The 21,930-nt window shown below is 44.0% G+C and overlaps 1 protein-coding gene across 1 annotated transcript in view; it reads left to right on the top strand.

Moving 5' to 3' along the window:
• The window catches only part of spred1 (sprouty related EVH1 domain containing 1), a 33,272-nt gene extending 12,993 nt beyond the window's left edge, over positions 1-20,279 (top strand). Inside the window, exons 3-6 of the mRNA XM_047610584.1 lie at positions 4,744-4,912; positions 9,135-9,181; positions 14,797-14,952; positions 15,075-20,279. Coding sequence (XP_047466540.1) covers positions 4,744-4,912; positions 9,135-9,181; positions 14,797-14,952; positions 15,075-15,761 — 1,059 coding nt within the window. The 3' untranslated portion in view covers positions 15,762-20,279. The remainder of the gene's footprint in view (positions 1-4,743; positions 4,913-9,134; positions 9,182-14,796; positions 14,953-15,074) is intronic.
• Positions 20,280-21,930: the final 1,651 nt, after the last annotated feature.

Below are 21,930 nucleotides of genomic sequence, written 5' to 3'. Positions count from 1 at the left end.
GGGGAAGTGCACATGTTTATATTGTGTTCCTTATGTTAAATTCAGAATAAGAAGGAAAATATGAAAATATGGAGTGAAAGGATTGTATTGTATGGTGTGATAAAAGACTTTTGGACATGGAGAAGGGTTAATCTGATGTATTATTAATATTGTGTTTATATTGATTGTTTTTCTGAGTTAATTATTACATAAGACAAAAACTACATTCTTATTAGCTTTCCAGGATTAATCCATAGTTTTCAGTGGCATGAGGACCGAGTCACTGCCAGTACTCTCAAGTATTCAACTGTTATTGAACCTTTACTTTGAGTCTGTCCAAATTAACCAGACATTTGAGCAGGTGTACGGTAGATGACCAAGTCTGCTGTTTAATATGTTTCAAGTGCTTCCTGTTAATGTTTAGTTTTAGCATGTTTATGCAAATTATTCCTCCTGGTAGAGGATACTGTGGCCACGTGATCAATCTAGAGATGCAATCGGTAGAAGAATACATACATACAATTTCAGATGTCTGATCCTTTGGTCAACCAGAGCCTACAAATGTCACAATTGAGAACCTGGATTTAACTAATCCTTACAATTTGTCTTGAAACATAAAAGAAATAAGATAAGAGTAATTGAATGTAATAGCTGCCAGTTAAGATTTTACTTTCAGGTCTGGTAGATATTTTAGATCAGGGGGTCTTCAACGTTTTTCTGACCAAGGACCCCATAACTGATGGAGAAATTAAGTAGGGACCCCCCCTACTGTATGTGCTCTATATTAAACCCCCCCCCCCCCCACACACACACACACACACACAAGAACCCTCACTATATTGCAACATAACACAATTCAGTGTTTTATTCAGAAGTGTAATCATAAGGATGAGGATAATAATTGCGCATCACATCTTTATAAATCTGACCACTATGAGAACATTTTTAGTTTATTGTGTGGTTTGCAAACTGCACGTTTCCCCTGTGTCTGCACCGCCAAAGAAACAACGAGGCTCCAAAAGATCAAGTCATGCGCCGTGGCTCTAATCTGCGCGGCCTTCTCTTTAGTTGCTGCAAAGCTCATGACCTTCTTGTCACACACTCATTCTGTGCTGTAGATGTAAAACAGATCCAGCAGAAGCGCCGGGATTATCCTGGGTCTGTGGTAATGAGGGAGTAAATCTATTTGTGAATAACTGTCTGTCACATGCCAGGAGACAGAGGAGGCCACCATGATGCACGGAATCCGGTGGTTCCTGGCGATCCGACATTAGAGGCTTTTTACAGCGTCTAAATCACCTTTTTCTTTTTTTTAATTTTATTTTATCTTCTTTGACTGAGCACATTTTATGTGTGTTCATTAGTGTGTTTGTGTTTTGTTGCGTTGCTACCCAAGCATGTGTGTGGTGTGGGGAAGGGTGTGACGGGAACACTGTTGTTCAGACAGGGTATAGACACGGTTCAGGAACACTTGGCAACTGTTCTGGGATGTTGTAAAACACCCCTATCGCCACCAGAGTCCCCAGCCACCACAACAAACACCCAGCCATATGTGGGTCTGTCGGGATGCCACCCAGGGCCAGGGTGTTGGCGTCAACCGCAGCGCTACCGACAGTCTGAGGGCATCAGAGGAACAGGCACAGAGTGATGAGTCCAAGAAAACAACAGCAACAAACAAAACCACATAAGAACATGTTAGGAATAGTCGGGGAAAACGCAGGGCAGTGTCAATACTTGTTACCGCAGTAGTTTTTAAAACAGTAACGTCTGTGTTTGGATTTTGGAGGTGACTGTAAGACTGTAATTATGTTGTATAAATGAAAACTGAAAAGAGGTCTAGGGAAGTGCTCCTTGGCCCGTTTGATTTCGGTTGTTATGTCTAAGACACAGGCAAGTAAAAATGGCGTAGCGTGTTTTGGTTGCGTACCCTTTACGGTTTTTAATCCGGCCAGAAATAGACGGGGTAAAAAAGAACAACTGTGACAAGTTTGGCTGGTAGGAATTTAGGTGAAATTAGGGAAAGAGCAGTGTGTGTGTGTGTGTGTGTGTGTGTGTGTGTGTGTGTGTGTGTGTGTGTGTGTGTGTGTGTGTGTGTGTGTGTGTGTGTGTGTGTGTGTGTGTGTGTGTGTGTGTAGTCAAAGAGCAGGAAATGGAGGTGGAGCCAGATGGATGGGAGACGGAAGAAGAGAGGTGGAGGGGATCTGTCTATAAGCGCAGTGATGCGGCACAGAGTGTACTGGTGATGACTCAGCTGGCTCTCCATATAGCTACCAATCACTCTCCTCCTTGCCCCCCCACCCACCCACCCACCACCCCCACTCCCCTCCCTCCTCTCCTTTTCCTCTCTCATTCTGATTCTCTGACTCTCTTAAAACTACCGATCTAATTGGTTGGTGATTACTTACCACGCTGCCTCTCGGATTATGACAAATCTCTGGCTAAGCCCTCTGCCACTCCATCTCGCTTCCTGTCGGGTCATACTCCGCGACTCCCTTTGATTGATACAGCTGTGGATGTGGTGTTACTCAAGGGACAAGGGCCTGTTTGATACAGTTTGTTTCTGTTGGCGTCTGCCGGTCAGTCTCGCTTGTCTTCGCTAGAAAAATACAGCTCATGAGCCTTACTTTTCCCTTGTTGGGGGAAAAAAAAATCTGTCACTGTTGACTCAAAATCTTGAATATTAACAGAAACCCTCTCCCTGCCTTCAACTCACAGTTAACATATAATTTTATTTCATGCGTTTTTATGAGAAAGCCTTAAAATGTATTTGGTTGTCTGATAGCAGAGACAGTATTTATAGACTGCTTCTTGTGTGTGTGTGTAAACATAGTCTCCATCTATATTCACTGCATCCCACCTCCTTCTGTCTCTCTCCTCCTTTAACATCTCCTGCCTCTGTCTCTATCTCTAAGGATGGCTCCTCCTCCCTTTCTCTCCCTCTCTCTCTTTCTTTTTTTTTTTTTTTTGAGCACATTGTGTGGAATGCGGTGTTAAGTATCATCCCTCCATGCAACTGTGATACTTCCTCCTCCGCCGGCCCTGCTGCGGTGTGCTCACCTTACCTGCTCCGGCTCCATTCAGTCTCGCCTCCACAATCACCCCCAGAGGCGCACTGGACCCCCCACCCCACCCCCACCCCCCACCCCCACCACCTCCCCACCCCTCATCCTTTGCCACCCCGCCTCTCATCACATCCATCCCTCTCTACTTCCCATCCCCTCATTCACTGGCTCCGGGCAAACACACGGGCTTAACCCTTGCCCCTCCTCTCCTCTCCTTTTTTTTTCTCTCTTTTTTTTTTTTGTTGGTGTTAGCGGCATGTATTCAGCAGTGACGTGAGGACAGACGCTGTGAAAAATGCGGCGGCACACTTGCACCGAGCGTGCGAAGCACCTCGCGCGGACGGAATGTAATATAAATGTGCGCACTTCCCCTCTCTGTCACACATATCGCGTATCGTCAACCTCTCGTACAGCTGCCACGTATCAGCCTCTTAAAGTGTGCATGTTGACTGTTGTGCGGATCCTGGGGTGGGGTGGGGGCGGCGGTGCCATCTGCTTTCAGCCATCGAGTACTGGTTTGCGACCGCTAGTCTCCAACGAGGCGTTTGCACCGCGAAAGATGCACGGTGTCGCACTCGGGGCGTTGAGGTTTTCCTTACTACCGGCGTCTGCCCGCGCGCTGTGAGCTTTCTCTCACGCAGATCACCATGCACGCAGTCGCACATTCACACCCCATTAAGCCACCTCTCGTGCACGTCAGTGAAAACCTCAAAGACTGTAATGGCCGTCTCTCATTTCATTTAATCTGCCTAGAGGAAGGCCGGGAGGCGGCCCAGTAGCCCCTGATTAATAATAGGCTTTGGAAACACAGCCCCTTTTCTCTCTCTCTCTCGTTGCCATACACTTGGGAACACCTCCACACATCCCCACCCTGCTGCCACCGCTGCTCCTCAACGTTAACATCGCCTGTAATGAAAACCCCACCATTTAGAATGTGTTTTACAAATTATCCCCCCCCCCCCAAAATTATGTGAAATTATTGGGTTCAGGGTGTTTTTTTTTTTTCTTCTTTCTATTTTAGGAACACTCGCCCACTTTCTGCCCTGCTCGTGTTGTGTTGGAGCGATTGATTATGACACATTAAAACTGCTTAGGGATTTAGAAGTCTGTCCTCGTCCTCAAACCATTAACCCACACAGTTTAAAGTCTGTATACCAACATCATAGGGCTGTTTTGACAGAGGAATTAATGCAGTAGATTGACTAAGGATGGACTGTTTTACTGTGATGATGAGTAAATATCGTAGAATAATCCCACATTAGAAGTAAAACAGCTACCAGCTACCGTAATAACTGTAGTCTGCGCGCAACATTTTTCTTTTCTCATTCATAAAAAGCTAAAATTGGGGCCATTTTTGGGGACAGGTCATCCAAAATGGGGACCGTCCCCAGAAATCAGGGACATCTTATCACCCTAACTCCAAACAGCACAAGTCTTCTTGTTCTGCCACTTAATTTTTCTGACCTTTCCATCTTCACCACGTCGGCCTCAGTCACACCATGCGTGTTTAGAAGCGCTGCGTTGAAAACGGTCCGGTCTGAAACAGTGTCTTGCAGCGCAGAGTTCCAAACTCTGTGTAATCAAACACGCTGGTATATTAAAAATTCATATCATAACGAAAAAAATTGTGTGAACCGGTACACTGCCCAGCCCTACAACATCACTGAGTTTCACTCTTCTCTCAATCTGTGTGTGTTGTCAGGTGGTACTGGAGTGTGTTCTTCAGAAAGACCTGATATACAACAAAGTTACCCCCATCTTCCACCACTGGAGGATCAACGACAAGAAGTTTGGACTGACCTTCCAGAGCCCTGCTGACGCTCGCGCCTTTGATCGGGGTATACGCCGGGCCATTGAGGACATCAGCCAAGGTGGGTGTTCGTGTATCGCCATGGTGTTTGCGTTTACGTTTTTTTTTTTTTTTTTGCTAGTTTAGAGCAGGTTAGACCAGATAACAGTCAGTGCCAACTCAGCAGAACGTCCCTTAACTTAAAAATCAATCAACCAGCATTGGCTATTGTTTCCGTATCAACAAAAAATCTGAGCAGCCCACAGATTTTTTTTTTTTTCTCGACTACCCACACCGCCTTACACCCTCTCACCTTATCAACAAAACATCAGATTTGTTTGGCATTCCCTCCGAAAGTTTGCATCAAACTGTGCGTATTGGCAGCTGCTCAGCACGTGTAAAATAATATGGGCATCTGCGTATGGGGGTGGCATGGGTTTTGTTGGTGGGCACCTACAGTCTGCTTGTTTATCTTTGGGTTGTAATGGCTGACCTAGCATCTGTTCCAGGAGAGATGCACGGCGCTGATTAGCGTTGATGACTCCCACCCCTCCTCCTGCTACCTGCTCACTCACCCAGGCATGACCCCCTCCTGTGTTATCTTATCAGCCCCAGCTGCCCAGATAAGCTTGCCACTTCCTGTAAAAACTGGCAGCGCAACACTGTGCCCAGACAGTCTGCGATATAGGACAGGGGAGGGGTGGTAGCAAAGACGGGGGCAAGGAGCTCACAGAATGGATGGCAACCTGAGATAATAGCTAAGCTTTAGTCAGAGGAAACTTGACCAGACTGGGCTTTTGTGCTTTTCAGCCTTGGCAAGTTAGTTTGAGGGATGGCTAGACTAGTCTAAAAAGAGGCAGGGATTGGTCTGGCTTTGTACAGTCTGGCTTTTATGAAAAAATAAATAAATAAATAAATAATAAGTCTTAGCTAGATATTAACTTTTGTTGGGAGTTAAGCCTCTTTGTTGAGTTGGCAGCTTTGGGTTCCGATAAGCAATATTTTCCCGTACAGCGCCAGAGGTTCCAAAGTCATCCAATTAGTAGGAGAGTTGCCAACTCAGCAATCTGTCGCCCAGCCCCATGTTACACAAGACGCTGGCTGGCTGAGGAGCTATAATCTCCTTTACTCTCTAGACCTGGGAACCCTGGGGAGCATAGACGAAGCGCAGCAGAACATATCATAAAGGCTTATCACTGCTGGGCATCAGTTGCTTCTTGCCCACGAACGCTTATCTGAGATTTGAACTTCCTGGGCACACGGTGTAAAGGTGAACGATAATCGCAGTCGACTGTGGGCCTGGCTTTTGGTTTTCTCTGAATTTCACATGAAGCAAGAGAATACTGGATTGTTGTGAACATAGCACTAATGTCGCAACAGTGCCATAGTTGAATAAGGTCGTTCTTGTGTGTTGATTGCTCGGTCTCCCTAGTTGGCTTCGGTAGTTTTCGTCAGTTCAAACGAATCACTAGAAAGCCGGTCAGGAACCATTTGGAGGTAGTCAGTCATGGCCGGATGCACTAAGTGTTCAAGTTGTCAGTCTGTCCTTTATTGTTAATGCGATATCTCGGGGAACGTCTTGACGGAATTCCTCAAAGATAAAGTGACCCTAAGAAATGTAGTTTTTCTTCTACTGTGGCACAGATGTCCACTTTTATTTCCAAAGTATCAATATTTTTATTGGTTTTCTTAAACTTGATTAGTTGACCGAGGCGTAAAACTGCAAGGTGTTGACCCTGGTTTGCAGTTTGAAGATGTCACATTGATGGTTCGCTCCATTTGTACTCAGAAGTCGGAATTTCCGAGTTCCGAGTTCTGTTTATTAGCACTTTATGATTAGTTTTAGTTTTTGTTGCATTAAATCAGTCGTACAAACAGTATTTTTCCACATACATACATTGAAACGCTGTCACAGTATAATTTAAGTTTTTCATTTCGTTATATGGGAACTACAAGCCCACGTCGCGCCTACAACAGCTAAAAACAATAGCCTGGTAAAACCAAAACAGTGTGAAACACAATCGGGGAAAACTGTGATTAATAGTGTATTTTTTCTACATTTAAGTTAAACAATTAAAACTTTTCAATATTTTTATTAATTTCTGCCTCGCGTCGTCTTGTAGATTTCATCACTGTAAATAATTCCAGGAAAAAACTCAAGAGTTGGTGCAAGTTTTCTGTTTGATTTACAATTTATCCAAGTTAAATAGCCTAAATTTAGCTTAACATTATATCAATAATATTAGTTAATTTCAAGAATTTCTTTAAAACTTTAATTTCATTTTGCACTCAAAAAATGTTCAGACAAGGCGGGACCTTTCTTGGACGTAGCCATCTTTTTTTTCCGACTTCTCTAACAGCAAACAATGATAACTTCCGCCCTCCGAGGTAAATGGAGCGCACTATGAGCTCAGAAGATGTCACGGTCATTTTTTTCCCTAAATGTTCTGAGATTACCAAGTTTCATAGAGTTTCTTTAGATATTTTGCAGTGCAGTTGTTAATGGTGCTAGTCAGGTGTTGCGCTTGCGGCCCGCAGAGAGGGAGACTTTGGAAAGGCGGCTCTTTAGTAGCAGGGCAGCGTCCGTGTGATTAAGCACATTACCTTCACCTCACAGAGAGACCGTACGGTTTCAGTCTGCTAGTGAACGCTTCACCTCCTCCCTGTGAATGTCATTCAGCTGCACCAGGTGACGGTGAGTTTCGACTCTCCCTCTCCCCTGCTGTCCTCTCCTCCATCTGTTTTCCCTTCTCTCCTGGCATCTTCTGTATTCTGCCAGTGTTGTGTAATGCCTCTCCTCAGCACAGCCAGGCAAGTTCTTCTGTATTCCTGTTGCATCGCTCTGCTGCTGCTGGACTGCTGCGTGAATGTGTGTGGGGAGAGAAGAGGCAGCAAGAGAGAATATGTTTTGCCTGTGTGTGTGTGTGTATGTGTGTATGTGTGTGTGTGCCTGTGTGTGTGTGTGTGTGTGTGTGTGTGTGTGTGCGCATCAGTCTTGCAGTCCTCTGTTGCCATGGCAACGCTGGGCACATGGCTCAGGCAGCTTCGTGGCCCAGCGCTGCCAGAGTCGTGCTGCAGGAGGCCTCTTTCTCTCGGTAGTGGAGAAATGCATACGCACACACACACACACAAACACCTTTCTCCGTGTGATTCAGACACGGACGGACAGACAGACAGACGGGCTGATGGACACACTGTGTCTCGTGAATGCTTCTGCGCTTTCTGTAACAGACGTGGCATTACAGCGCGCTGTATGTGGAGGCACGTGCGCTTCAAAGGAGGCCCTAATTAAGCTAAACCAAAGTTTTAAAAGACCCTCTTGATGCCTCAGGTACCAAACTGTTTCCTCCTCATCCTCGTGTGAAGAGCCTTACCCTCATTGTCTGCAACATTTGTTACCGAATGTTTGTCGTTTGTTGCTAGCTCTAAACATGTTATATTTATTCTCAAATTAACAGTCGCATCGTGGTTGAACTTGCAGCACATACCAGTACATTTTTTGGATTTACTGTAGCTGTCCTCAACTCGCTTTTTTAAATACTGTCTGAAATTTTATGATTTTTATATAAATAATAAGACAATATGTAACTGGTTTTACTCCGTTAAAAATAAAAATGCAAACCTCAACCCGACGCATTTTTACTTGGAATAAAAATAATCTACTTACGTAGGCCATTTTTTTCATTAAAGATCGCAAGCACATTAGTAATATTAGTGTCATTCTTCGATTACACCATCCCCAGAGCCGGTTTCTCCTGCGTAGTAATAAAACGCTGTAACGCGGTCAGCTTGATACCTGAAACGAAAGCTCCGACTCCAGAAACAGCAAGCGAGCTCTTTTGGATGCGGAAACGGCACATGGCGTTTTAGCCGAGGTCGGGGTTCCATTATTCTAGGCATGCATATTTCATTAACTTCTGTGTGCCCCACAAACACAAAGCAGCTTTCATTTCCCCATTAGGCGACAGGCAGAGGAAAGCAGAAGTCTTGACCTGCTCTGGCCTGACAAGGATCAGCTTTGTAAATCTGCCCTTTCAAAACATGCGTAGCAGGGGAGATGTTAAAAATGTAAAAGACACACGTAGTGAGAAATGTAGCTACGGTTTGATTAAACATTATTATCATTAAGGAAGTGAATGAATATTGACCCTGATAGAGGATTTCACTGGGGGCTTGGTTTTTTGCCCCCTAGTGGTAGAAGCTTTACATGATTTTTGCCAAACAAATTTAGCTGCTACAATGTTAGTTTGCTTGCGGATAATTATATAAGCACTCTAATTCTTTATGTTCTTCCTCTCTTACAGGTTGTCGGGCGTTTGGGGACGGGGACACTCCTGAGGATGGCCTACCGGTAAGTCGCTTTCTGGATGTAGTATGAGGGAGAAAATAAAGAAAAGGTTTAAAAAAGGCTGTTTTAGTTTTGTTATCCTCCTTCACGTATAAATGACAGAAACTTCATAGCTCAAGCCTGAACGTCTGTTTAAGGCGTAAGGAGATACACAGAATTTTAACTAAGCAAATGTGATACAGCAAGCTTAGCTATCTCTCTGAGTCTAACATGTCAGTCTTATTAGGATTGATGTTGAAATAATATTGCCCCTTCATTTGAAGGTAAGGTTGGTTTAAGTTTAGGCCATATTGTACCCCACTGTCTTCATGATTTGGGCTTTGAGGATTCCCTTTTCCTTCTGGTCACTGTGGATTACTCCGATCATATATTTGGGGGTTCTTGTCTCATAATGCAGAATAAATATGTGACCTGAAAAAAAAATAATAAAATGTTAAAATTTGTGCAGCATTTCTTCTATAAACAGCGCTTAATGCGTGTCAATGCTGTATTGTCTTAAGCAGAGAGGGGCACTAGATATATAGTTCAAGCCAACACGCCCATGTTCATTTGTTTTAGATATCAGTTCCGTTACAGTGGAGTCAGTCACCTGCTCCAGAGACACATTAGAGGAAGGTGTGGCAAGAAATGTAGAAATGTCTGCACACTGTAAAACAATCCAGTTCAACAGTCCTGTAATAAATGCTTTGTGAAACATAAGTAAACACAGATAACACTACTTAACACCAGACATATGGAATCACAACATTTTTTTTGTGTGTAAAAGTTTAGGGCTCGAAAGGGTGACCGCAATGCATTGTGGTCTTAGGGGGCAATTGGAAAGTCTTCATGTTGCGCAATGCTGCACTTTGTTGTTGTCCTTTTAGCCTGTTAACATGAATCAGTACGTTTACATGCACGTGAAGAAAACGAATTATTGCCTTAATCCGGTTAAAAGAACCACCAGAGGGTTAGTGCCACCTTATTTGTTACCATAAGTAATGCGCACATTATGTACGAGATTAAAAAGCTTTACTATTATCCATCTGGTTGTTGTTTGAAAAGCCTGTCTGCCGCATGAATTACTCCAGCTGTTTATCGTATGATGCGATGGGTCAACCAGGTCATTTTAACCCGCTGAAAAGAGGAGGAGGACATGTTCCCATCAGTTATTCAATTTTCTCCGTTGCATGTAAACTGGGACGAGGACTGTATTCAGAAAGTCGAATTTCGAGCTTAGCTAGATTACGCTGTGCTCTTCTTCAGCTCAACGATGTTTCACTTTTTAACCATTTTAGACTCCACCCGACACAAAAAGCACTCTCTTCTCCAGCATGGGCGGTGACTCCAGGGGACGGGTCGGTTAAATGACACCGGAAAACCCGTTGCTGTTATCATAACCGAACGTACCGAGACATTCTGCCCTTTCTGACACGACTAACGGTCTGAGCAGTTCATTCTGTTGCTCTGTTAAATTTAACGGCGCTCCTTAAAGTGGCAGATTTGTGAATGGAGTACCAATGCAAACAAACGATCTTTGACCGCAACACAATGCATTGCGTGATCACGTGGCCTTTTGAGCCCCGTAGCTTCAAACCATACTACAGAATGTATTCAACAGTGGGGAAACAAAAACTCTTGGTTATTGTAAATGCCCCACCAGTCCAACAAGCTGTCCTTACTGAGTCTCCTATGATATTAGTTTTTAGCCAAGTTCATAGCGTTTCCCTGAGACTACCTCTGACCTGCCCGGTCAGAACGCACTGTGTCCAGAGTGCGACGTGGACTAGACGAGCAGGGAAGGAGGCAGAGCGACGTTCCTTTTCCTGTGGCGAAGTTCCTCTTTAAGGAATCAGCCCGAACATACAGGAAATCCAGTGGCACCACTGTTGCTAGGCAGCAGCGGGGGGGGGGGGGGGTGATGGTGGTGGTGGTGGTGGTGGTGCAGCCAGAGAGGGGTAGAAGGGGGGGTGCTCACAAGGTTCAGTGAGTGAGCCACCGAGGGTGTCACCATGGTGATTTGGCATCCGAATGTTGCGGTCAGAGACCTGGTCTACAGAGAAAGAGAAGTGAACCAGAGGCGAGAGCTGCAGCCAGGGAACCAACAAATACCACCACACAACACGGTGTGAAATTAGCTGCGCTGCTTTACGACCCAGCGTTGCTCATATCACCGTCTATGCAGATGGAAGGTGTATATTAAAGACCGCATGAACTATCTGCGACCCGGCCTCTGGTTTTTAATGCAGACGGGGGTTTTCTGGAAGCAGCAGGTCCGTCTAAGGTGACGGTGACCTCATCAGTGTGGGAGGTCATTGTCAAGGCTTTTTTTTTTTTAGTCCCCCGATAAGAATCTGTAGGTCACAATTACTGGAATTCACACTAGCCTTGCATTACATTTGAATTTAGACTTCCAAGCATTTGACTGCGTGTTAGTTTGTGTGCGTATGTGTCAATGCACACGCGTTGAAGACTGTCTTCTCCACCCACATCCTGCCCACTTAGGTTGAGCACCCACATGTATGCCCTTCACGAGCTCACCGCATTCTTCCTCTCACTCGCAAACACACACACACACACACACTCTGTGCAACTTATTTTACCCATAAAGAAATGTGGTTGCACAACACCCTACTCAGCTGTGATGACCCACTGCCACAGTCCTTCCGCTAGTACAAAGTAAAGCATGTTTTTTTTTTCCCCCCCACCAAATACCACAAGAAAACATCCGCATCTAATTTAGCTCTGGCAGGAAGTTTTCTCTTATCAGTTTGGTACACAGACTGAGGGTTTTGTTGGCCAGTTTACTTTTACAGCCCCGCTCATTGAGCAGAAAGGCTCGCTGGTTCTCTACAAAGCATATTGGATAAAACACAATAAATAATAATAATTTAGCTATTTCACTGGGATTCGGACCAGAAACTTGACAGCTTTCGATCTTCTTCAGTCTTTTTGAGCTAATGCGAGCTAAAAGGGCTGCTAGCGGGGTCTTAGAATATGGCACACAGACGTGAGTCATCACACAAGCAAGTTTCCAAAATATCAAACTGTTCCTTTAAGAGATATGTGAGGAGTATCTTAGTACTTGGCTGTACTTCTTTGTTTTAAGCTGACAGGACCCGGAGATAAGCACCACTCATGATTTGATTTCTAGAGACACACACATACATACGCAGGCATAAACGATTTCATGGTGTCCAAAACGTGGACGTAATAGTTTCTTCTCCAGGGTGTCCAGGAAGATTTTTATTCTTATTTATTTATTTATTTATTTATTTGAAGTATGTGGGCCGACCCCAGCCTCCCCCTGTCCCGAGCCCCCGCGCCTTTGAGGGCGGAAGTGCATGGATCCCTGATGTTGGTGCGGAGCCAGGTTGCCCCTAACTCCCCCCCCCCCCAACCCACCCACCCCTTCCATCTCCCCTCTGTTCACCCAGCCACATCTCTGGGGTCAGATCAGCTCCAGATTGGCCCCCACGCATGCCTTTGAATGGTGGGGCTTAGGCAAGCTCTTTAAAAGGAAGCCCAAGTCTGTTTCCCATTTCGCCCCCCCCCTCACCTCCCCTCCCATCCCCACCTCCTCACCTCTCCACCCCTCCACCCCTCGCTCCTTTCTCTCTTTCTCTCACATACACACACAGCTGTCATCTGGCTTTTTAAGTTCAGTGCTGCATTTCTCCAGCTGGAGCTGGTTTATGACATTCCCTCGGCAGACTTTTTGGCCTCTCTCTGTTTCTTCCTTCTTCTTTTTTTTTCTGTCTCTCTCTCTCTTTCACACACACACACACACACACACACACACACACACACACACACACACACACACACACACACACACACACACGGACACACACACACACAGACACACACACATGGACACAATCTCATTTTTTCCTGTTCTGTTCTTTCTCTTCCCTCTCTACCTCCACTGTCTACTATTCCTCACATTCCCCTGCAGATGCTGTGGATGTGTGTTACACCGCTTGGTATCTTTGGAGGCAAAAGCAGAAGGAGCCAAGTCTCTCTCTCTCTCTCTCTCTCACACACACACACACACACACACACACCACGTATTAGCAGTCTGGGGTGGAGTGGGGGGGTGAGTGTGAGAGGAGAGGAGGGGAGGAAGAGAGGGGAAAAAAGAAGAGAAAGAGGGAAAAAAAGAAGTCAAAGGAAGCATCTCTTAGCAACCACAGGACAGTAATTACTGTAGCAGCAGCTGGGAGCAAACCAGATTTCCGCTGTGCGTTAAAGCACTGGCGTGGGCTACTTTACACACGGCACTGACTAACCAGAGCCAGCAGCCTCCTCCACACGCATACAAGAGACAGAGATAGATAGAGAGGGAGAGAGAGAGAGATGGAGGAGAGGGTGGCAGAAGGAGAAGAGAGGAGGACTAACCCTGCCTTGATGAGGTCGGGATGTGTGTGGGAAAACAGGGACAGCTAGCCAGTGTGTTCAAGGCTTGAATATGGTTGGATCGAAGCTGCGCGAAGATACCTCGCAGATGCCTTCAAAAAAAAAAAAAAAAAATAATAATAATAATAACTGGGATTGCTTTTAGACATCTAACGAGCACCTGAATGCTCCCAGTAGTCCTCCCGGTTCTCCTGTCACTTGCATGAACGTCGGCCGCCACGCGCTGGAAGCCGCGTGAAGAGGGGCGCGCTGAAATAACGCCGCACAAAAGACTCTTAACGTAATGACCGACTATCCTCCCCCACCCCTCGTCACCCCCCCTCTGCACGTATGAATCATAAACCGGCGATTGCTTTTGATTTTGTTGTCATGAGCGCCGAAGAAGGACTCGGCAGTTTCTGTCGGATTCATTCCGTTTGCGAAGATGCGCAGAAACACTTTCGCCGCGCTTAAAGCCGTCTGCGGCGCTCGCAAAGTGTTATTTATAGACAACCTGATTGATGTAAATAGTGTAATTATACAACTACTTGGGCGCGAGGTGGAAGGAATGTTTTCTCCGTGGCCTCTATTTTTTTTCTTCTCTTTTTTGTGTAGATTTTGCATCGGTTAAAATGTTTGTGGGAACACATGCAAGGCTGATGGGAACTCTGAGTTCTTAACAGAAGGGCCTTGAGTCATCACCACACAACACAGTCATTTGGCCGAGCGTGGGAGCAGGATGCCCCCTGGTGGTTAAAGTGGAACAAACACACACACACACACACACACACACACACACAGCCACACAGCCTACACACCCTGAGTCAAATCTGTTGCGGTCATGGAGAACGAATTGATCGATCATTAGTACTTTTGACAGCGGTTTAGTAACGTGGGAATGGCAAATGTTTGCGGATGCAGTTCTCGTGTTTTCTTTAATTGTTTCTCTTTGTTGTCGATAAAGTGACGATAAATTGTGATTTACAGAACCCTAAGTGAGATCTTCATCTGTTTTCAGATGCTTTCTAAGTCCTAAAAGTAATGTTGCACTTTTTGAGTTTGAATTCATAGTCTGATGTTTTAACCTCCTGAGACCCAAGCATTTGTTTGGAACGCATCTTAATTTCTTTAAGATAAGATTAAGATTAAGATTAAGATTCATCTTTGGACTGGAAGCAGGTTTTGTATTCAAGTTTCCTTCACGTATCTGACCGTGCTTATGTGCTTCTGTATGTCTCCAGGCGTGCGACGAGCCTCCCTCCATCTGTACCCCGATGAAAGAGCCCTTCTCTCCTCTCAACAATGTCGTCTCCACCGAGCCGTTCAGGAGCTGCTACGTGCGCCCTCAGCCCTTCGACGACTTCCCCTCTATCAATCGCCGCTACCTGCCTCCACAGGTCTGCCTCCTCTCCACCGCCAGTGTTTTTCATATCCGCGCGTAACGCTTGTACTGCCACATGTGTGTTGAAATGATGCAAAATTCCTGACTGCTCTTCTCCTGTCGATGGCTCCCTTTTAGTCGACTCGCCGCGTCAGCTTCCGCATGGACGAGGAGGAGATCGTTCGCATCAACCCTCGCAAGGACGTGCTCATCCGGGGCTACGAGGACTACCGGCATCCCGTCATGTGGAAACACGAGGCCGACCGCGAGGACCTGGACTTCCCCACCTCTTTTCACAAACTGGACAGTAAGAAATGCGAGTACCTCTTCCCCGACGGCCCCGGTGGGGACTCCCACTCCGGCTCTGGCATGGGCATCGGGACGGGCATGGGGCTGGGGCTCGGGCTGGGCAAGGACACGGCCATCAAGACTCAGCCCTCGCCCCTGTTGAAGAAGGGCCGTCGGCGGCGGGAGGACGGCGAGCGCTCGCGCTGCATCTACTGTCGGGAGATGTTCAACCACGAAGACAACTGGCGGGGGCAGTGCCAGGACGCCCCCGACCCGATCAAGCAGTGCATCTACAAAGTCAGCTGCATGCTGTGCGCCGAGAGCATGCTGTACCACTGCATGTCTGACTCGGAGGGGGACTTCTCAGACCCCTGCTCGTGCGACACGTCCGACGAGCAGTTCTGTCTGCGCTGGCTGGCCCTGGTGGCGCTCTCCTTCATCGCGCCCTGCATGTGCTGCTACCTGCCCCTGCGCGCCTGCCACCACTGTGGCGAGGCCTGCCGCTGCTGCGGGGGCAAGCACAAGGCCGCGGGGTGACCCCGACGCCGGGGACACTGGGACACCCTCAAAGCTAGCTAACAAAGGAAGTGGATAAAAGCGGAAAATTAAAAAGCCGGCATCCTTTTTTCATTCCCCTCTCAGACGGGGTGATGTGTTGTTGATCCCCAGCTCTGAGGGCTTTTGGAGATTTCAGTTTGTGTTTGTCGCCGACAAGCAGCAGTGGAGGACAAACCATGTGCTTTGTGGGGGCTCTGAGCGTCAAGCTAAGTTCAGGAGCTTAATCTGTGGAAAAGAGGAGGAGGAGGAGACATCACGATAAACAGACTTGGAGATGTTATTACACACACACACACATGTGTACACACACACATACACACACACCTCTCTCACATTCACAGTCACTCATTGAGAAGCCAGGCCACAAATCTCAGAACTCTAGTACAAGTAATGTGTAACTTTATGAAGGAAAAATTGTCTTTTGTACAGAGAGGGACAACTCAAAGACGATAAATGAAAACAAAACTATTCTGCGTTGAGAAAAAAGTACTTGCTGTTTGAGTATGCTAAAAGGGATATGTTCTTGCTTTTTTTTTTTGTGAATTTGCAGTTGGGTAACAGTGGCCTTTCCTTCATGGCTTAAAGCATTCGCTGACAATGTAATTACTAGACGGAGAAAAGTGCACTAGAAATGGTATTTCCCCCCACCCCCCAGAGTAAATGTATCCCCCTTTCAAATTCTTGTGGTATATTAACCACCATGTTTAGTGTAATTTTAACATTTGAGAGATGTTGCTGTGGTGGATGTTTGGCCAATTGATTTCCTTGTTTTCCTTTCCATGGGATGTTTTTTTTTTTTTTTTTTTAACAAAAAAAAAGAAGAAAAATCAAACAGTAACAACTTATTCCTGAACATACAGCGTTGATGTAGGTTTTGAAGGTGTTAAAATGATTACTTTGCCTCCCTGAGGTAATTCAGACCATTTGATAGCATTCCAAAATAAAGGGATCGAATCCTCAGTGAGAAGGGAGTAAAATGGTAAAGACTTTACCATGTCGAGTTTCCCGAAATAGTTTTATTTTTTTTTTATTATTATTATTATTATTCACTTCAATGAAATAGCAAATTAGAACCTCTTGAACCATTTAAAATTGAAACCAGTACATTTGAAATTTCTGTTTTTCGCCGAGTTATTTACTGCTGTAGTGAAATTGGTGTTTTTGTTTCTTCATTGTTATTTTCCTGCTCACTTTTATGATTAGTTTTCGAATCAAAGGTTGAATTGTTGCTCAACCAGCAAGTTTTGTTTTGGTGAGGCAAGGGGTTACACAGTGCTCCTTGGTTAAAAACGACGAGGCACTTAAATTAAGGCTGTCCTTCGATTGAGAAACCCTCAAGATTTTGGAATTAGTCTGTATATAAATTTAACTAATTAACATCCTTAAAGCACTGCTCTCCAAGCTTTGGTTGCAGCACCCCTCTCCAAATGTCCATGTTTGTCCCATTTTTGCTTTCTTTATTTTCCCCCTTCACACGCACGCGTAAATGTAGTATTACATCATCCACTCCTTCCATGTGTCTTTGCTTAAACGGGCCCTGAGTGAATGGATGCATCGCTTCAGGAATGCTGAGTATCGTCGATATGGAAAACACCAGATGTTCTGTAGTGTGTGTGTGCGTGCATATGTTCTCATATGCGCATGTCATGTGACGTCACCGCTGACTGTTAAGGCTTTTGACTCGTAGCGGTTTTGTTTCTCGAAGCGTCTTCGTCTTTTGGCTCCGAGGCTAACAGAGAGGTGAAGTAGGCTTTCTGTCCGGGTTAGATGAAGGAGATAGACTGAATCTGGGGGAGAGCAGCCTGGCTTTTTCTAAACGTAACGCAATCCATAAAAAAAAAAGAGAAAAAAAAGTATTTTCTGATTTTCTGGAGTCTTGTCACCTTAAGATTGATCAGAAACCAGGAAGTCACGTTGTTCGACCATTAAATAGTCCAACACGACTCTTTTCAAAACCTTTTTATATTAGGCTTAAGCTGTAACATGCTAATTTGCTGTAGGCCAGGCTAGCTAGCTGTGCTGCGCTCCACTAGGCTAGGCTAGGCTAGGCCAGGCTAACCATTTGCTACCACTTCATATTGAACCGACAGAGTGGTGTCAATCATCTCATCTAACCCTTGACAAGAAAAGTCAAACTGCTACTTTTAAGTTCGAGAAAACACAGTTAAGACAGATCCCACTCAAAAGAAAGGAAAAATGACCGACTCTGTTCCAAATAACACTTAGATGAGAAAGTCCCTACAGAAAAGAAGGTCAGTTTGGATATCTGGCTGCAATAACTGATACTCTCCCTAACTAAAGCTCATTTTAAGTTAACTGTAACACAATAACAGATTTGGTGCAACATCTAAATGTGAACACATATGCATCTCCTCTCACCTCCCGTCACTCCTAACTTAAAACAAAAAAAGAAAAAAAAAGAAAAAAAAAAAGAAAACGGCGTAACCTCGATCTCGACACAAAGATAGGAGAGACATTTATTTTCCTAGTTCCGCCCCCCCACTACCACCAACGCTCCCTTTACTTTCTATGCAAACTTTCTAACGCGGGAAACACATTGACCTCTCCACAGACTGAGTCAGTGACGGGACAGGACACTTTAATAACGCTATATAGCTAGAGGACGGACCCCTGGTACCAAACTCCAAACACCTGTAAATACGTAACACTATATTTAAATACCGATTAATAATCCCAGCTTTTTTTTTTCTTCCTTTTTTTTTTTTTTGTTGTTTTATTTTTTTGTCTGAAATTTTAAAGATAGAGCTGTATTTATCGTTGCTGTCAGCATATACTGTAGCTTCAAATGACAGCATTATGTACATAGGTCACCTTTTAGTATTATTTCACATTGAAAAGTAGAGGGCGTTTGTGATGGAAATGACTATTGAGCTTCTAATAGAGTTTCTCTCTAGTTTTGTACGGTAGAAGGAAGGATAGCGCTAACACGGTACAGTAGTGGCAGTCCACTTGTTTCTAAAGTTTGATATATAAATATATATATATATATACATACACACGTATAAAGCTGCTAGATACAATCACTAATTTTATTGTGTCGACAGAGAAAATCAGCTATGAACGACTGTTAAAATCCTAACTCTCCAACAGCATATAACAACGACGGTCAGTTTTTAAACGTTTGATTGCTCTGTGTGATGAAGTGGACACTTGTGCATGTGTGTGGGTGCGCGAGTGTTAAACTAATATGTGCACCGCCGGTCAAAAGTTTGGACACACCTCGTCATTGAATTGAATGCGAAGGTGTGTCCAGACTTTTGACCGGTAGTGTACATATATAAATATATATATTTATATATATATATATATATGTGTGTGCGTTCTTGTGTGCCCACGATTTGTGTGTGCTTGTGCGTGTGTTTCCAGGTTGCCGGCGGTGTGCGTGCGTGCGTGCGGGGTTGGTGTGTAACCAAACGTTTGGTTGCTTGTCATATTCTCCCATTGTAATCGGATTGCCCTGCATTAATGCAAGCTGAACCAAGGTTTGATGAACCTGATTAAAACTTGCTGGCTGAGAAGCAAAATGTAGGACGTGCATTTATACAAAAAGTGTAGAGAATGCTGAAATAACACTTCTCATTCTGCATTAACCAGCACAGTGCAACTTCCTGTCATGTACTGTATTATATATGCAACATGTGTCTGTCCGCTTTAATATATATATTTTTTTGACCTGCATTATATAAGACTTCAGTTTTAACCACTTTGCTGCTAGTCTTTTATCCTCTTTCAATCTTGGAAATTGTGCATATCTTTGGGAATGCATACAAGTGTACATTCTTGACATTGTGTAGATTTAAAAAAAAAAAAAAAAGAAAAGAAAAATCTATATAAACCTCTTTCTCTTCAGTGTATTGTTTTAAAAAGGTTACTTTTCACAGCAGTTGAGTGGTTATGTTTCAATTCTCCGATGCTTTGGTGCACTGATGATACTATATGTAAGCTTTTTTTCATCTTACAGCGCTTGATGTAACATTTATGTGATTAGTTCTAAATAGTGGAAGACATTTGTGTTTTGAAACTTGCAGTATAAATGGTACTACTCTTAACTATTCTGTAAACACTGCCTGTTTTCTTTCTTTCACTCTGTGCATATTTCTTTTCCCTGTGCATCTTCTTTCTCTTTAAGTTTCTTAGTGCCATCGGCTTTCACATCCTGACAACCTCAAAAAAGTGCCTCACGTCCATCCTAGTTTCCATCTTATAACTTAACATCTCTCCTTCTGGTTTTATTGGTTTCTACACGTCTAGGTATTTCTTATCATGGTTCGAGAATACCAAGTATCTGATGTAAAATTTATAGTCCCAATAACTCATGTCATAGTTGTATTTTCTTTATACAGATGTAGCTTGTTACTTTTCATAAATATATAATGTAAATATGCATACATATGTTTGTAACTGTTTTTATGTTACATCATACACTTGTAATTTGACATATCAAATAACATTATCATAATAAAATGGTGAGTTTTATTCTTGTTGTCGCGCGTGCTCCAGTGCGTTTGAGTGGATGAACATATGCTCAGGTCTGCTTTGATTAGTGGAAGATTTCAACAACTTACTTCCTCATTTATAAAATATTAGTATGATTATAATAGCTGTGATTTGATTTTAGCGGGGGGCGGGGTGAAAATATTCACCTATATTTTTGACAAATCATGACAAACTTTTAAAGGGAAATATAGCCAGTTGTGCTCACCTCAGTGTCATTTAAATTACTTTGTATATTATAGCAGTGACACTTCATCTCAGTTAAGGGCCCACTTTATGAAAAGGTAATAAAAATAAGTTGGGATCTATAGGTAATATGGAATCAGTAAGTCTACACCAGTGATAAAGTGTACAGGTGGATGAGGCAGACCATCTGACCCTGGGGATGGGCATCGTTAAGGTTTTATTCGATACCGGTGCCAAACCGGTACTTTTGAAACGGTGCTGGTGCTTAAAAGGTGCCTGAAAGTTGAACAGAATATGAATTTAAATAATATAATAATAACAACTTGTCATGATAATCATAATTTAAAAAATGGTGTGGGGTCATGCAGACTATCACAGATGCAGACTAAAAAAAAATAATATACTCGTCAGATCAAATTTGAGGTGTTCCCTTGCACAACATCTCCTTCGAGCACTTTTTGCAGGTTGCTCAGTTTGCATCTTTTGAGGTGAAGTGCAGTCAAACATTTGACCGTTTTGAGTATACACCGGATTTGTGCGGGACACGTCTACAGTGGAGTCCATGCAGGTGAAAACTGACGTGATGTCACGTGTAGCGTCGGCACGGGAGCGGTAATTAAAAAAAAATTCACCGAATGCGTCGAAGTCTGTGTTGCATCTCGGTCTGGCTGCTACCGTTTGCATCAGCACCGGTGCTATGATACCGAGTATCGCTACCCATCCCTACCTTGGAATACAACAAACAATGGGGAGTTACGGCACCGCAGGGTAAACAGTATCCAGCTTGTGTAAGACTTGCAAGGTTGCAACATGCATGTCAAATGCAGCTATGGATTCTGAAATCTTCACATTTTTATCTTTGATCACACGGATACACATTGGTAAGAACACATGGACTGAGAATATATATGTGCTTTGCTTATATTACTGTAAATTGGGGTTAAAATAGCAATTATGCAATAAAAGTACTCAGTATCCAGTCTGCATCATGTTACACAGTGTAACTGATTGTCCTCACAGATGCATTAAAAGGTAGGTGCCAATTTAAGGTTGCACAACTACATTAGCAATACTTGAGTGAATGTCCTTCTTAACTTTCTACACGTGAGCTATCTAAGTACATTTCGTTTTATTTATTTATATTTATAACATTATATTTCTGACATTATGACATTGTTATGAACGTGTCAAAATTGTCAGAATCTGTCTCCAATAATCATGTAATTAGAGTAATTTCTTCACATTTGTTTGTATGTTAGTTAAAATCGGACTTTAACTTGACAACATCAACTCGAGCTGTCTCCTCCGATAGGCAACAAAGAACCGTAGGTACCCCACTCACCCAGGACACTCACTGATCAGCAGGAACCCCTCTGGTAGACTCAGAGTCATGAGGGAAATAGGACAAGGACAAACAGTCCCCCACAGAGTTGCCTATTTAAAACCT

The sequence above is a fragment of the Mugil cephalus genome, chromosome 17 (genome assembly GCF_022458985.1).
Source record: "Mugil cephalus isolate CIBA_MC_2020 chromosome 17, CIBA_Mcephalus_1.1, whole genome shotgun sequence".
Taxonomy (NCBI): Eukaryota; Metazoa; Chordata; class Actinopteri; order Mugiliformes; family Mugilidae; genus Mugil; species Mugil cephalus.
Note: the sequence above shows the minus strand (reverse complement) of the source record. Positions and strands in the feature narration are given on the sequence as shown.